Source organism: Haliotis rubra, unplaced genomic scaffold (assembly GCF_003918875.1).
Source record: "Haliotis rubra isolate DU_JTF1 unplaced genomic scaffold, ASM391887v1 Scf207, whole genome shotgun sequence".
Lineage (NCBI taxonomy): Eukaryota > Metazoa > Mollusca > Gastropoda > Lepetellida > Haliotidae > Haliotis > Haliotis rubra.
In genome coordinates this window covers 829503-846153 of record NW_025766081.1, presented here as the reverse complement: position 1 = coordinate 846153, position 16651 = coordinate 829503, and the positions used below count along the sequence as shown (strand labels likewise).

The 16651-nt window shown below is 40.7% G+C and overlaps 1 protein-coding gene and 2 long non-coding RNA genes across 3 annotated transcripts; all 3 read right to left on the bottom strand.

Moving 5' to 3' along the window:
- Positions 1–529: 529 nt before the first annotated feature.
- Positions 530–1828, bottom strand: LOC124276196. The gene is made up of 3 exons (XR_006898446.1): positions 1797–1828; positions 1297–1396; positions 530–666 (listed from the first exon to the last, which is right to left on the bottom strand). It is a non-coding gene; the product is annotated as an uncharacterized LOC124276196 (long non-coding RNA).
- Positions 1829–5912: 4084 nt separating this feature from the next.
- On the bottom strand, positions 5913–7989 carry LOC124276235 (leucine-rich repeat-containing protein 4-like). Its single transcript, XM_046711905.1, has 3 exons — positions 7927–7989; positions 6555–6731; positions 5913–6052 (listed from the first exon to the last, which is right to left on the bottom strand). Exons 1-3 carry the CDS (start codon positions 7979–7981, stop codon positions 5913–5915), a joined length of 372 nt encoding a protein of 123 aa, XP_046567861.1. The 5' UTR covers positions 7982–7989.
- Positions 7990–15167: 7178 nt separating this feature from the next.
- On the bottom strand, positions 15168–16035 carry LOC124276187. Its single transcript, XR_006898441.1, has 3 exons — positions 15857–16035; positions 15484–15513; positions 15168–15193 (listed from the first exon to the last, which is right to left on the bottom strand). It is a non-coding gene; the product is annotated as an uncharacterized LOC124276187 (long non-coding RNA).
- Positions 16036–16651: the final 616 nt, after the last annotated feature.

Below are 16651 nucleotides of genomic sequence, written 5' to 3'. Positions count from 1 at the left end.
TAGAGTATCAAAACAGTTGACACCTTGTGAGGAGATTTTCAAAGGAAAACAAATGATGTATCTTCAAACTTAATCCCCCTTGTTGAGTTGATATTATTTGTTGATCAATACAAGCTAGGTCCACTAAGCAGGGAGCACTAATTAGGACTGTTCCATTTCAGCCGTGGGTGTTGTCTTAATAAATCTTCCCCTCATTAGTGTCTAAGAAATGGGTGTCTAAGATATGGCATGGGTGTCTAAGTTTTGGGAGACAACCAGTCTGGACCATTCACATCATACTCATCGATGTACGCAAATGGAATGGCGACAATGAGTTATTCGCATCTTGCGACCAGGTCAGTGGTAAGCCACATCTTCACGGTGTAAGTAACGCTCTACGCAGTATTCATGATTTCGGAGAGACAACATGCTCGTATAATAGTAATTAAAACTGCACACATCGACTGATCTATTATACCGCAATTGGGAAGTGATAGTTACTTACCCGTCGCAATCAAAGTGACGTCACGGGAGTCAGACGAGACGCTGTTCTTTCCAGTACATCGATATATTCCTGCGTCCCCATCAGACACGTTCTTGATAGTAACGGTGGTATAAGATAGCTGTACACGAGTAGTGTTAGTCACTTGCTTGTCGTCACGGTACCAGGTAACTACTGGAACGGGTCTGTAAAAACGGTGGCAATTCAAATCTAAATACATATTACATTGTGAACCTTGACTGAAACCATAATCTTATCGAATTTGTCGCAAGAAAAACAGTTCCTGTATTAATAAATGAGCTAGTGACAAGATACTGTATGCGATGTTGTGTCGAATAGATTTTTGTCTCGTAGTAAAAGCTTATTCCTTATATCGTCATTATTTTTTAAGTTGTTTCGAACCACGGATAACTCGAAATATTTCCTTGGGTCCAAAGAATTCGACATGAATGTACCTTTTTTGTAGTGTTTGTACTTTCGGTTAATGGAACAAATGACCATTTCAGAGAAAGAGTGAGTGAGTGAGTGAGTTTAGTTTTACGCCGCACTCAGCAATATTCCAGCTATATAGCGGTGGTCTGTACATAATCGAGTCTGGACCAGACAATCCAGTGATCAACAGCATGAGCATCGATCTGCGCAATTGGGAACCGATGACATGGGTCAACCAAGTCAGCGAGCCTGACCACCCGATCCTGTTAGTCGCCTCTTAAGACAAACATAGTCGCCTTTTGTGGCAAGCATGGGTTGCTGAAGATCAATTCTAACCCGGATCTTCACGGGCCTTCAGAGAAAAAGCATTTCGTTATGAGCACCTGCCGCTGAAGATACACTGTTGTGTTACAGCCTGTCCCTGTGTAGCGTCCGTTGTCTCGCTCGAATACATGAGTACTGGCCACGTGTCTGCGACGTTACCTGAAACAAATACCATCAAGAACAGTAGCTCGTGCAATTTCCCGCTTCGCATGCGTCATTAATCATTCACTTGTGTGGCAACATTACACTTTTGTGTCAACAGCTGGATGTTTCGCCAGAATAGAGGAAATAGTTTCTGTTGACACTTACTATATCGCGTTTGGCGGTTGGGATACTAGTAGTTAGAACTTTCTCACGTCACACCAAAATCCCCAGGTTCAAACACCCACATAGGTACGATGTGGGAAGCCCAGTTCTTGTGCCCCTCGCCGCGATATTGCGTGAATACTTACTGAAAGAGGCGTAAACCACACTCACTTATTACTATATTATATGTGTACGTTTTGATGAAACTTTGGTTTGAAAATACTGAGAAACTCAATGGTATTGATTAATGTACCTTTCGTGACGTTCAGTTGGACCGGACTACCGAAATGTATGGTAGACGAGGTGGTTACGCCGCACTTGTATACCGCAGTGTCCATGATGTTAACATATGAGAAGTAAAGTGTTCCTGTAACATACAGAAAATCCAATTACATTATGCTGTTAGAGTGAGTGAGTGAGTTTAGTTTTACGCCACACTCAGCAATATCCCAGTTATATGACGGCCGTCTGTAAATAATCGAGTCTGGACCAGACAATCCAGTGATCAACAGCATGACCATCGATCTACGCAATTGGGAACCGATGACATGTGTCAACCAAGTCAGCGAGCCTGACCAGCCGGTCCCGTTAGTCTGCTCTTACGAAAAGCATGGATTGGTTAATGAAGATCAATTCTAACCCGGAGCTTCACGGGTTTAGTGTTAGAACATTGATCAGGTTAAATGAGGTGAGTATTGGAAGTTTCCAGGTGTTTATGGTAATAAATATGTTTTCTAAATGCAACTAAAATACATTTATGGCAAAACTCAGACGAAATGTTTGTTTAATATGTAGCTTGTCCAGAATTAATTATGCTTATGGGCGTTCCTCTTACTGTTGGGCTGTTGTGATAATTTGGTAATGATTACCTTTGGCGGATATTTGTATCCTGGGGTCGACGTTGATCTTGGAAACATCTCCTCCTTTAAGTCTAAATCACCCAACATTCCCTGGGGGTGGTTTGCGGCACGTGAGTGAAACCGGCTGTCCGTCAGTTGCATACTTGCTGATCAGGGGAGCTCGGTCATTCCATGACTGTGAGTCAGCTGAAAGAAGTAATGGAATAAACATGAAAGGGGCGTATGTAGGTATCTACATGTATGTGTGTATCTGTATATTCATAATATATGCACACAAACACACACACACACACACACATATTAATAGTCTCCATGATATATATGTGTGTGTATACATATATGTATGTGTGTGTGTGTGTGTCTGTATAATGGAGACTATTGATATATATATATGAGATTTCTGCAGGTGCATAAGCCTTACATACATAAATGATTAGTACAGTTATTTCTTCTTGTCAAAAGCTCCTGTATCTGCACTAAAATATTTCGACAAGGAAATATCTGGACTCATTATTATTTATAAACTCATCTTTTATTTATATATAAAATATATACATATATGATTGCTTGTTTGTTTAGCTTGTTAGTTTAACGCCGCACTCAGGAATATCCTAGCTATATGGCGGCGGTCTGTTAATCATCGAGTCTGGACGAGACAATCCAGTGATCAACATCATGAACATCGATCTACGCAATTGGGATACGATGGCATTCATCAACTAAGTCACCGAAGAAGCAAAATGACTGACGAGAATGCTGCACCAGAACCTACACAATTATTTTACTAATACGTACTCTATCAACTCATGTGGACCAACCTTTATCCTTACAAGGAACAAGAAGCTATCACTCATGTGGACCAACCTTCATCATTACAAGGAACAAGAAGCTATCACTCATGTGGACAAACCTTTATCCTTACAAGGAACAAGAAGCTATCACTCATGTGGACCAACCTTCATCATTACAAGGAACAAGAAGCTATCACTCATGTGGACCAACCTTTATCCTGACAAGGAACAAGAAGCTATCATTCATGTGGACCAACCTTTATCCTTACAAGGAACAAGGAGCTATCATTCATGTGGACCAACCTTTATCCTTACAAGGAACAATAAGCTATCACTCATGTGGACCAACCTTTATCCTTACTAGGAACAAGAAGCCATCACTCATGTGGACCAACCTTTATCCTTACAATGAACAAGAACCTATCACTCATGTGGACCAACCTTTACCCTTACAAGGAACAAGAAGCTATCACCCATGTGGACCAACCTTTATCCTTACATGGAACAAGAAGCTATCATTCATGTGGACCAACCTTTATCCTTACAAGGAACAAGAAGCCATCACTCATGTGGACCAACCTTTATCCTGACAAGGAACAAGGATCTATCATTCATGTGGACCAACCTTTATCATTACAAGGAACAAGAAGCTATCACTCATGTGGACCAACCTTTATCCTTACAAGGAACAAGGATCTATCATTCATGTGGACCAACCTTTATCCTTACAAGGAACAAGAAGCTATCACTCATGTGGACCAACCTTTATCCTTACAAGGAACAAGAAGCTATCACTCATGTGGACCAACCTTCATCATTACAAAGAAAAAGAAGCTATCACTCATGTGGACCAACCTTTATCCTTACAAGGAACAAGAAGCTATTACTCATGTGGACTAACCTTCATCAGTACAAGGAACAAGAAGCTATAACTCATGTGGACCATTCTTTATCCTTACAAGGAGCAAGAAGCTATCACTCATGTGGACCAACCTTCATCCTTACAAGGATCTATCACTCATGTGGACCAATCTTTATCCTTACAAGGAACAAGAAGCTATAACTCATGTGGACCAATCTTTATCCTTACAAGGAACAAGAAGCTATCACTCATGTGGACCAACCTTTATCCTTACAAGGAACAAGAAGCTATCACTCATGTGGGCAAACCCTTATCCTTACAAGGAACAAGAAGCTATAACTCATGTGGACCAACCTTTATCGTTATAAGGAACAAGAAGCTATCACTCATGTGGACCAATCTTTATCCTTACAAGGAACAAGGACCTATCATTCATCTGGACCAACCTTTATCCTTACAAGGAACAAGAAGCTATCACTCATGTGGACCAATCTTTATCCTTACAAGGAACAAGGACCTATCATTCATCTGGACCAACCTTTATCCTTACAAGGAACAAGAAGCTATCACTCATGTGGACCAACCTTTGACTGAGCTTGTTATTGCAGTTGGATTTTTGGAAGTGATAATTCGACAAACGGATAGGAGATATAATATGATATGATATATCAGCGGGAAGTAGTACTCCAGCTTGATATGTGTTGTAAAATGAAAACAATAAAGTATGATATTTGGTCATTTGTATCATCAGTGTTTTTATCATATCACAAATAATTAAAAAATAACTTGAATAAAACTGCACTCATCGACTGATCTATTGTATCGATATTGGGAAATGATAGTTACTTACCCGTCACAATCAAAGAAACGTCATGGGAGTCAGACGAGACGCCGTTCTTTCCAGTACATCTATATACTCCTGCGTCCCCATCAGACACGTTCTTGATAGTAACGGTGGTATAAGATAGTTCAGCACGAGTAGTGTTAGTCACTTGCTTGTCGTCACGGTACCAGGTAACTACTGGAACGGGTCTGTAAAAACAGTAGCATTCAAATCTAAATACATATTACATTGTGAACCTTGACTGAAACCATAATCTTATCGAATTTGTCGCAAGAAAAACAGTTACTGTATTAATAAATGAGCTGGTGACAAGATACTGTATGCGATGTTGTATCGAATAGATTTTTGTCTCGAAGTAAAAGCTTCTTCCTTATATAGACATTATTTTTTAGGTTGTTTCGAACCACGGATAACTCGAAATATTTCCTTGGGTCCAAAGAATTCGACATGAATGTACCTTTTTTTGTAATGTTTGTACTTTCGGTTAATGAAACAAATGACCATTTCAGAGAAAGAGCATTTCGTTATGAGCACCTGCCGCTGAAGATACACTGTTGTGTTACAGCCTGTCCTTGTGTAGCGTCCGTTGTCTCGCTCGAATACATGAGTACTGGCCACGTGTCTGCGACGTTACCTGAAACAAATACCATCAAGAACAGTAGCTCGTGCAATTTCCCGCTTCGCATGCGTCATTAATCATTCACTTGTGTGGCAACATTACACTTTTGTGTCAACAGCTGGATGTTTCGCCAGAATAGAGGAAATAGTTTCTGTTGACACTTACTATATCGCGTTTGGCACTTGGGATACTAGTAGTTAGAACTTTCGCAAGTCACACCAAAATCCCCAGGTTCAAACACCCACATAGGTACGGTGTGGGAAGCCCAGTTCTTGTGCCCTTCGCCGCGATATTGCTTGAATACTTGCTGAAAGAGGCGTAAACCACACTCACTTATTACTATATTATATGTGTACGTTTTGATGAAACTTTGGTTTGAAAATACTGAGAAACTCAATTAATGGTATTGATTAATGTACCTGTCGTGACGTTCAGTTGGACCGGACTACCTAGTTGTATGGTAGACGAGATGGTGACGCCGCACTTGTATACCGCAGTGTCCATGATGTTAACATATGAGAAGTAAAGTGTTCCTGTAACATACAGAAAATCCAATGACATTATGCTGTTAGAGTGAGTGAGTGAGTTTAGTTTTACGCCGCACTCATCAATATCTCAGTTATATGACGGCCGTCTGTAAATAATCAAGTCTGGACCAGACAATCCAGTGATCAACAGCATGAACATCGATCTACGCAATTGGTAACCGATGACATGTGTCAACCAAGTCAGCGAGCCTGACCAGCCGGTCCCGTTAGTCTGCTCTTACGACAAGCATGGATGGGTTACTGAAGATCACTTCTAACCCGGAGCTTCACGGGTTTAGTGTTAGAACATTGATTAGGTTAAATGAGGTGAGTATTGGAAGTTTCCAGGTGTTTATGGTAATAAATATGTTTTCTAAATGCAACTAAAATACATTTATGGCAAAACTCAGACGAAATGTTTGTTTAATATGTAGCTTGTCCAGAATTAATTATGCTTATGGGCGTTCCTCTTACTGTTGGGCTGTTGGGATAATTTGGTAATGATTACCTTTGGCGGATATTTGTATCCTGGGGTCGACGTTGATCTTGGAAACATCTCCTCCTTTAAGTCTAAACCACCCAACATTCCCTGGGGGTGGTTTGCGGCACGTGAGTGAAACCGGCTGTCCGTCAGTTGCATACTTGCTGATCAGGGGAGCTCGGTTATTCCATGACTGTGAGTTAGCTGAGAAAAGTAATGGAATAAACATGAAAGGGGCGTATGTAGGTATCTACATGTATATGTGTATCTGTATATTCATAATATATGCACACAAACACACACACACACACACATATTAATAGTCTCCATAATATATGTGTGTGTATACATATATGTATGTATGTGTGTGTGTGTGTGTGTGTGTCTGTATAATGGAGACTATTGATATATATATATATATATATATATATGAGATTTCTGCAGGTGCATAAGCCTTAAATACATAAATGATTAGTCCAGTTATTTCTTCTTGTCAAAAGTTCCTGTATCTACACTATAAAGGATACGATGAGTGCAGATAATGGCGTTTTCGACAAGGAAATATCTGGACTCATTTTTATTTAGAAACTCATCTTTTATTTATATATAAAATATATACATATATGATTGCTTGTTTGTTTAGCTTGTTATTTTAACGCCGCGCTCAGGAATATCCTAGCTATATGGCGGCGGTCTGTTAATAATCAAGTCTGGACGAGACAATCCAGTGATTAACATCATGAACATCGATCTACGCAATTAGGATACGATGGCATTTATCAACTAAGTCACCGAAGAAGCAAGATGACTAACAAGAATGCTGCACTAGAACTTAAACAATTATTTTAATAATACGTACACTAGCAAATGAGTGAGTTTGACTTAAGCAGCTGTTAGCCTTAACGAGAAGTCAGTTTTGCAATTTTCAAAACTCACTTCATATCATATCATTCATTCCATAAAAAAGCTTCATAAAATTTAATGACATTTCCGCCTGAGTAAATTAATGCATGCCTTGTTTGTTTTATTGATCCATCAAACAAACAAGAAATCTCGTTGTATCCATCGAGATTCTCTGTCCCATTATGGGATTCTGTGCCGGGCTCTGACGCGTAGTTCATATGGACAGAGGTAACTTCCGTCAGCAGGCCAACAAAATAATGATGTGGGATAACTAAACACCCAGCTAAATACCAAAAGCAACGTCAAAGTACCCACTTAAAATGTCAAGGCCTTTCGTCACAACAATATATCTAAAGCATCGAAAACGTTATTATTAGGGAATGCAAAAGTTGTCATTTTCCAAAGAATAAAGCATGTTATATATCCTTGTATAAAGCTACAAATGATGACATACATGCTGCAAGAACAGTTATGCGAATCAAAGCGTTCTACTCACCCACAATGGCATATACCGCTGTTAACAGCAATAACGCCAAGCGGATTTTCAGCATGTTTTTCTTGAATGCTACAAGTAAATGTACAAACGATCTAAAGATGTAAAATTATTGTGTTTTCATCTCCGAATCATTTTGGAATACGTTATTGACGCTATTATTTAGAATAGATGTTCGAAACAGGATTGTGATCAATACATTACGAGATCACTGGCATTGATCAGATCAATATATTGCAAAACGCAATGAAGGGTACGAAAACAAATTGTTGACGTCCAAGAATACGTTAATTCTAATTTATTCACATCATGTTAAACCCAGATGCGGCACACAATAATGAACGCTCCAAGCCAAGACTCGGTTGCATCTTTGTCGAATCATTCAACTTAACCAGGTGCACGTACAGGGTAGTTGTAAAGACAACCATCCTCCTGCAACGATTAACACAAACCACCCTACAGGTACAACATATGTTATATTTGGGATTACACCTTCTTAGTAAACTACGAATTCTAGTACTTTTGGGGGGTTGAACCCACACCCTCAGAGTCTCAGGGACTCAACCCCAAAAAGTACTAGAATTAGTACTTTACTAAAAAAGTGTAATACCAAATATAGCATATGTTTCGGTTGACCACTTTCTAAATGACATTGTGTAAACACCCTACATGTAGTAGTTTAAAGGTACGTTAGACTCCCACATGTCTCACCATTGGCGCTCCTTGTTTAGTATATGTTGACTGACTGACTGAGTTTGGTTTTACGCCGCTTTTAGCAATATTCCAGCAACATCACGGCGGGGGACACCAGAAATGGGCTTCACACATTGTACCCATGTGGGGATTCGAACCCGGGTCTTCGGCGTGACGAGCCAACGCTTTAACCACTAGGCTACCCCACCGCCCCTTAGTATATGTTGAATCATTAAATACACAGAAACGTACGAGAGCGTCATGGTAATGCAATGAATGAGTTCAATAATAACAGTCTATTTATCATGCCCATTTCTCCATGCACAATGCATGCTCGAAGCGCCCAAAAATCTGATTATTATTACCCCGAATAAGCCAAGCTGAATGTAAGGTTAATATTCACAAGACCTATCCCACAGGGTACCCATTTTCTGCTGAGTGAACAGAAGCAATTCTGGACAAACTCACATACCTGAGGTGAGACCACATGTATCACGTGTGCTTCGTTGTTTGCTATGCAATTTGGATGATTCGACCTGAACTCTATGCACAGGGCCACACACCACCACGGCATGTACGACGGCATGTACAGACTCATAGATAATTTATCAGCATCTCTTCATATAACTGTAATACTTATAAATTAAAATCTTACATCAGCTCAATGTGCCCAGAACCCAATACTACCCATGAGAGTTATACTTGAAATAACAAGAACATTAAAGCTACGCATGTCGTTCACAACCCTTACCTTACCTCAATGGAGGGAAAATGTGACATGAATGTTCACAGCTGTAATCGCGTACGTATAATGCCCGCGTTAGGTGAATGTCTAAATATATAAACAAGAAAGCTGGCACGGATAAACATTTTGCTAAGTCAAAATATCGAAAATGAAACCGGCGCAGCTTACGACACTGACATCACATCAGGTTAAGACACGTGAAGATCCGGGTTAGAACTGATCTTCAGTAACCCATGCGAAATTGGTTGACACAATCATGTCATCGTATCCCAATTGTGTGCCCCGTGAAGGTCCGGTTTAGAAGATTGATCTTCAGTAACCCATACGATGCGACTAACGGGATCGGGTGGTCAGGCTCGCTGACTTGGTTGACACATATCATCGCATCCCAATTGCTCAGATCGATGCTCATGCTGTTGATCACTGGATTGTCTGGTCCAGGTTCGATTATTTATCGACCGCCGCCATATAGCTGGAATATTGCTGAGTGCGGCGTAAAACTAAACTCACTCACTCACTCACCCAATTGTGTAGATTGACGCACACGTGGTTGATCACATGATTGTCTGGTCCAGATTCGATTATTTGCAGACCGCCGTCGTATAGCTGAAATATTGCTAAAATTGTTAAACACCAAATAACATCAGGTTAATATTTTCTTCAACAATCAGACTTGCCGCCTTCATCTATCCAAATATGGATGTATGCTAACACGTTTCCACAAGTATGACTCGTACATTGCAAAACAATGGAGATTCAATCACAGTTGAATCAAGTACATTACAAACGAATGACTCAGGACATCTGTGTCACTTTCCTAATGTCACAACGTCATGCTCTATTCCAGCGCATCATAACTTCGTTCCCCGATTGGGATCAACGCTGACACCAATATTGTGCAGGTCATTGCTGGAATAAAACCATTTCTCTGCATGCCAAAACTGACACATTTTCCATGCTGTACCTGGGTGTCTATCATACAGAAAAAATGCAAAGAACTTTTACACAATAGAAATAGCCCTCTAGATGTCAAAAACGACAGATGTAATTTTTGTCCCTGTTACCTCTTCTGTTGCCCCAATCTCAATATTAGGAAGTCTTCGTGTTCCCATTTCTCTCTGCACTAAACGTATCACTATGCATAATTATATATTTTAAAAAATGGCAACCATGGTTTTATGTACTTTAAATATCCTACCGATTATGCCTACCGACAATTATCTTGTTCATTATTAAACAAACATCATGGATAACAACTTCTGTTTTCGTGAATGCGACGTTTCGATACAGATTCTTGTACCATTGTCAAGCAGAAGTCGTTCCTGCTTCAAAAGCCTCTGTTCAAAAGCATAGGTTTGATGAGGAATATGAAACTATGTCTTATATTTCATACGGGGTATCAACGTTGCTAATGTACAATCATATATTAGTTTAAGTGACGGCTGATGTATATTTTTGGATATAAAGTTCCTACAGGAATTGAAACAGTATAAAATTTCCGCAATCTCTACTGACCTACGTAGCAAGTGCAGCAACGTTATACGTAACCGCAAAAAATAACGAGACTGATAAAATGAAAGTGAAGGCGTGTAAAACTAATTCTGGCATCTCAAGAGTCCAGTCGTGTTCACTCTACTCCCAAAAGTTCAGATGTTGCATTGGGCTCTTTCCAGGCGCCTCATCGGGTCAGTACAATATCCACGTGCCTCCTCGATGGAGAAAATCAGTGGCAGCCAGGGATATGGGGTGGGGGAAGGGAACGGATGCAGTCACTCACGCACTTGCGCTGGTGGCATCTGCTAGTCCTATCTAGATGGTTGATAAATATCTCTCTTGAAAACATGTTTAGTGATAGTATTCAGTGAAATCGTGGATCTACAGACTGACTGACAGACTGAGTTTGGTTTTTACGCCGCTTTTAGCAATATTCCAACAACCTCACGTCGGGGGACACCAGAAATGGGCTTCACACATTGTGCCCATGTGGGGATTCGAACCCGGGTCTTCGGCGTGACGAGCCAACGCTTTAACCATTAGGCTACCCCACCGCCCCGGATCTACAGACACAGGAACATAGTTAAAATAGTTCTGTATCATAAGGAAAGTTGACGTGGATGTTCTTTAATAACATGTCCTGTATAGACCTTGATCTGATTATTAAACGTCAACACCAGTCTCGATTATCCAACGACACAGACGAAACCATCTGTTGCTACTACTGCCAGGAACTGAACCCTATTCTAACTCTACATTGGAGGCTACGAGGGAGTGAGTTTAGCGTTACGCCGCTTTTAGCAATTTTCCAGCAATATCATAACGGGGACACTAGAAATGATCTTCACACATAGTACTCTGGTGGGGAATCCAATCCGGGTCTTCGGCGTGACGAGCGAACGTTTTAACCACTTGGCCACCCCACCGCCCCTTGGAGCCTACGAACTTAATCCTGGGGTCATCATTAACGGGACTTTCAAAGCTCATCTTTGCATGAATGACATTCTTCGTCCATTTTAACTACTAGTTCTATTATGTCACATGGTGTCCCCGATCTGCATGACAACGCCAAACTCTGTACCGCCAGAATTGTACACGACTTCATTGCAGCCAACAACGTCAGGATGTTGCCATGTCCTGCACGCTCGCTTATCACGTTCCTCATATAACTCCTCTGCGATGTCATGTAGTGTTCCTACAGCAAACAATCTGCCTCACCCGAATAACCATTCACCTCCTTACTCAGATACCAGTGAAACCAAGCTTCGTTACAAATACTGCAAGATTAACAAAATACCTATTCTTCGTAGAATTAGGCTTCATGAAATGCTTCATAAGCATTCAAAACTGAATCTTTAACAACCACAGTGTCCAGTGTCGTGTTTGTGGTCAAACAATAATTTGTCTTCAAACAATCGTGTGTGTTTTATTTGAAACTAAGTGTTCCTACTCATAAGACAGGATTTCACATGTTCTCGTCTAAGTTCAATAGAACAATTGACTTGCCTTTGCATGTGTGTATGCCGAATGCCAACGCTTGGAGAGGACATGCTCACCTTTCACGAAAACAGAGTGTTATCAATCTTCGATATTGACCTTGAAACACATACTCGAGGTACAATCGGATGTTATGTTAGTCAGAGATTTCGTATGGCCATTGGATAGGGTTTTGTCGCTAATATTTTCAAATTTATACAATGTATTCTACAACAAGGCTATACATTTTAACTCTTGGTACTAAATCTGCGCGTCACCACACACCCACCCACCCACCCAACCCACACAACCCACAACACACAACCCCCACACACGCTTTTTTGTGTCACAAGTCAAACCCATGTACACATCACTCCATACTACATGCAACGAGCGTGAATTTAAATCCAAATGACTCGTTCCCTATGTTCAAGATGCCCCGAACAGTGATCCGTGATTCATGAAAGTCCCGTTCTTCTCCGGTTTCGGTTTTCTACTGTAGAATGGACCCGACATATAATATCCTTGGTTACAGGTTTTCACATCACATTGTCAATATCTCTCTATGTGTGCTACGTATAGGAAGTGAGGTGAAAGTGGGTTTAACGTCGTGCTTGAGAATATTTCGCTCATATGACGACGTGCATGCGTGTGTATGTGTATGTGCGGCTGTTTGTACTAGCTCAGACTTAAGCTGGTTTTATAGTGCTAGCCCACTGAGATACCATGCCGCAGTGAAGCATGAATACCCCACTCAGACACATTATACTGACTCCGAGCCGACCAGTCCTTGTTGTACCCATTAATGCCGAGTACCATATTTTAACGTCTTTTGGTATGACGCGGTCGGGGATCGAACCCACGACCTTCCGCTCTCCGGGCGGACGCTCTAACCACTACACCAAGGAGGCGGTCGCTAAGTATAGGAGAAACCACGACTACGAGGGTTTACTAGAGATTGTGAACCCTGAGAGGAGGGATGTTCTAGTAAACCCGAGTAGGGTTGGTTTTTCTGACTTATCAACCGTTTTTTGCTTAAAATATATTTTAAAATAGTATTTTACGATCAACATCAATACGCCCAGAGCAAAACAACATTGATGGGACAGCCGGTGTCAACGGGGATGCGACTGGCAGCCAACACCTTGCCTTGCACGCGCAATGCACGTGCTCCCCGTGCCCTGCACGTGAGCTGCCCGCAGTACCCGTCTTGTGAGAAACACCCGTTTCATCTCATTCTTCACAGCGATCCTTCGTAGCCTAGTGGATAAAAGCGCCTAGTTAGAGAGCAAGGGTTGCAGGTTCGAAACCAGTCATTGTCACTATATAATGGAGGTTTTCAATAATGTGATAGCAAGACAAAGTTGTATCAATCGTGAATAGTATCCTAGGTTTAGAAATGATCAGTGCAAAGTCAGCAGAGGTTTGGGAACCCAGTTTACAATTCACGTCCCAGGGATTACAATTCACATCCCGGGGATTTACAATACACATCTCTGATTATATAGTATAACCATATGATACGACTTTGAAAAGACTGTCTGAGATGACCCGTTATACGTGAGGTAGGTTGATAAAAGACATATGATTGTTGATGTTCGCAACGTATTTTTCACTATACCCCAGGCAAGCTGATTTGTTCAAAATAGTTACAACTGGTCGCATATAATATTATCCTTTGCAAGAGGATAGCTTGACGTTTATCTAATATACATTGGGGGACTCTTTTAATGATATACATGTGTCAGAATAGGTAATGTAAAAATCGACAGACGTTGATATTTTTCATGCAAATTTTATTGATCAACATTGTAAGATATATTTTAAACAATCGAAAGGTGGCATTAAGTGTGCGTTCGAATACATAGTCTAAATACTTGTTCAATCATGGACACGAATGAAGTTTGTTTTTCTTAATTAAAGTGTATTTTCAAAATATAAAACAAAGATCAACTGTAAACGTATTGTATAGATTAATGAATTAAATGTTAGTCATGTTGAAATACTTCCCGCCTTTTTTGTCATGCACTGTGCTTACCTAATTGAAACCATAACTTGTATTATAATATCATAAGGCTGCATTATAAAAACGTAGACAATGGTAGACATAATCTTCTCCTACATACAAAAGTTGGCAATGGTTTAGAAGCACAAATATATGATAAAAATAGGTTACACGAAAAATAACATTCAATATCTAAAAAGCGAAAAGCCTTACATAGTACAGTATATACAATGTATCATTTATTTCACAAGGAAACTCGTCATGTGACTTTGAAACATGAGGAGGGAGTCGAACCTAAAGTAATAAACTAATGCTTCGAGCGACGTGTAATAGCCTATCGGAACTTCAAGCAATAGGCAATAAATGCAATATTTATCATACACATATGGCATTAGGGACCGTTCATAATTTATGGTTAGGGGTCTGATGATGATTTTAAGGGGGGTCACCCATTTTGTTCTGGGGATCTATGGGGGTCAGCTTTTCCATAAATATCATCATCACCCCCCATCTCCACCCACCCCTAGCGGGATCGGCTGGTAGTGGCACGGTATCTGCCACAAGTGTGGTCGTCGCTGTCGCTGCAACGCTTTGGCTCCTCTGATATGCTGAAGAGATGCTATTCTCGTACATAACGAAATCAGAAAATAATTTTCGTGAGACGTTTTCCCGCACTGTTTTATTTGTCATGTGTAAATGTCCTTCGCTTTAAACACGCATAATTTTAACACTAACCGCTAAGCCGACCTGCATAATCACATTACATTGTTTTAATCATATTCTTGCCTGGATTCGGTTTCGCCGTTCCTATGTCTGTCTTCCCTACAGCTATGTTGTCAGCTTTGTTTCCCGGTGACCTGTGAGGATACAGAAACAAAGTTCATATATTAATATTCTAATTTTCAAAAATACACAAATGAAGTGATACGTCTTTCGATGATGTTTGTGCTGTAGAGCGCTTTCCCCTCTGAGAGAACAGTAGCAGAGATCTCAAAACGGGATTGTTAAGTGTAAAACGTCTTTGCTAGTGCAACGTGTTAAAAGCTTTTCCATTTTTAACGACATAAGCATACGTTAACATTCACATGTTTCAGAAATCTTGAAATTCTTTTATTAAGGTTAATTATTTTTGCAAATTTAAACCTACCTCTGGTCGAAGGTGGTACTTTATTTGGATCTGCGGAATATACATGTATAGAAATTTACTTTACTGATTTATTTTATGATGACTAAGAAGAGATTAAATGAAATGTGCAAAGATGATTATTTCTATACTCTACATAGAACTACAAGTCAATTAGATGATTGATCTTTTTAGAGTTTTTAAGTATGTGTGACCCGGGAAGATCCGGGTTAGAATTGGTCTTCAGCAACCTAGCTTGTCGTATTAGACGACTAACGGGATCGGGTGGTCCGGCTCGCGTTAAGCAACAGCCAAACCAAACCTAAAGTATACGTGACATGGATATCTAAGGTTACAAAGAAACTGACTTACAGGGAGACTGAAATTGTGTATTTACCTATGACATTCAAATTCATAGTTGCAGACTCTTCTCCATCATTGTTATTTCCGGAACAGCTATATATACCTATGTCTTTCTTAGACACCTGTTTAATTGTAATTGAGCCATCTGAGATGGTCAAACTGTCGCTGTTGCTCAGCTTTCTATTCTCGTGGAACCAGGAAACAGTTGGGATTGGCCTGTTAAACAGAAAAAATGATTTGTCTTACTTTTGTGGGGGTACTCCCAATAGGGCAACGACCGCCTCCGTGGTGTAGTGGTTAGAGCGTCCGCCCGGAGTGCGGAAGGTTGCGGGTTCGATCCCCGACCGCGTCATACCAAAAGACGTTAAAATATGGTACTTGTTGGTCCCTGCCTGGCGCTCGGCATTAATGGGTACAACAAGGACTGGTCGGCTCGGAGTCAGTATACTGTGTCTGAGTGGGGTATTCATGCTTCACTGCGGCATGGTATCTCAGTGGGCTAGCACTATAAAACCAGCTTCAGTCTGGGCTAGTACAAGCAGCCGCACATACACATACACACGCATGCACGTCGTCATATGAGCGAAATATTCTCCAGCGCAACGTTAAACCCAAATTCACCTCCCCTCTCCTCACCATGTCGGGCGTAGTTAACGTCAGGCGTAACAGACTACGTTGGGCTTAGCAGCGCCCTGCTCTTACACGTCATGCACAACGTCGTCTAAGCCTGGGAGTTACTACGCCCGACTTAACGGATTTAAGTCGAGGCGCAGTGTGCTATTTTTAAATTTTCAAACGTATTAAGCCACCGGGAAAAGGTGCAAAGCAA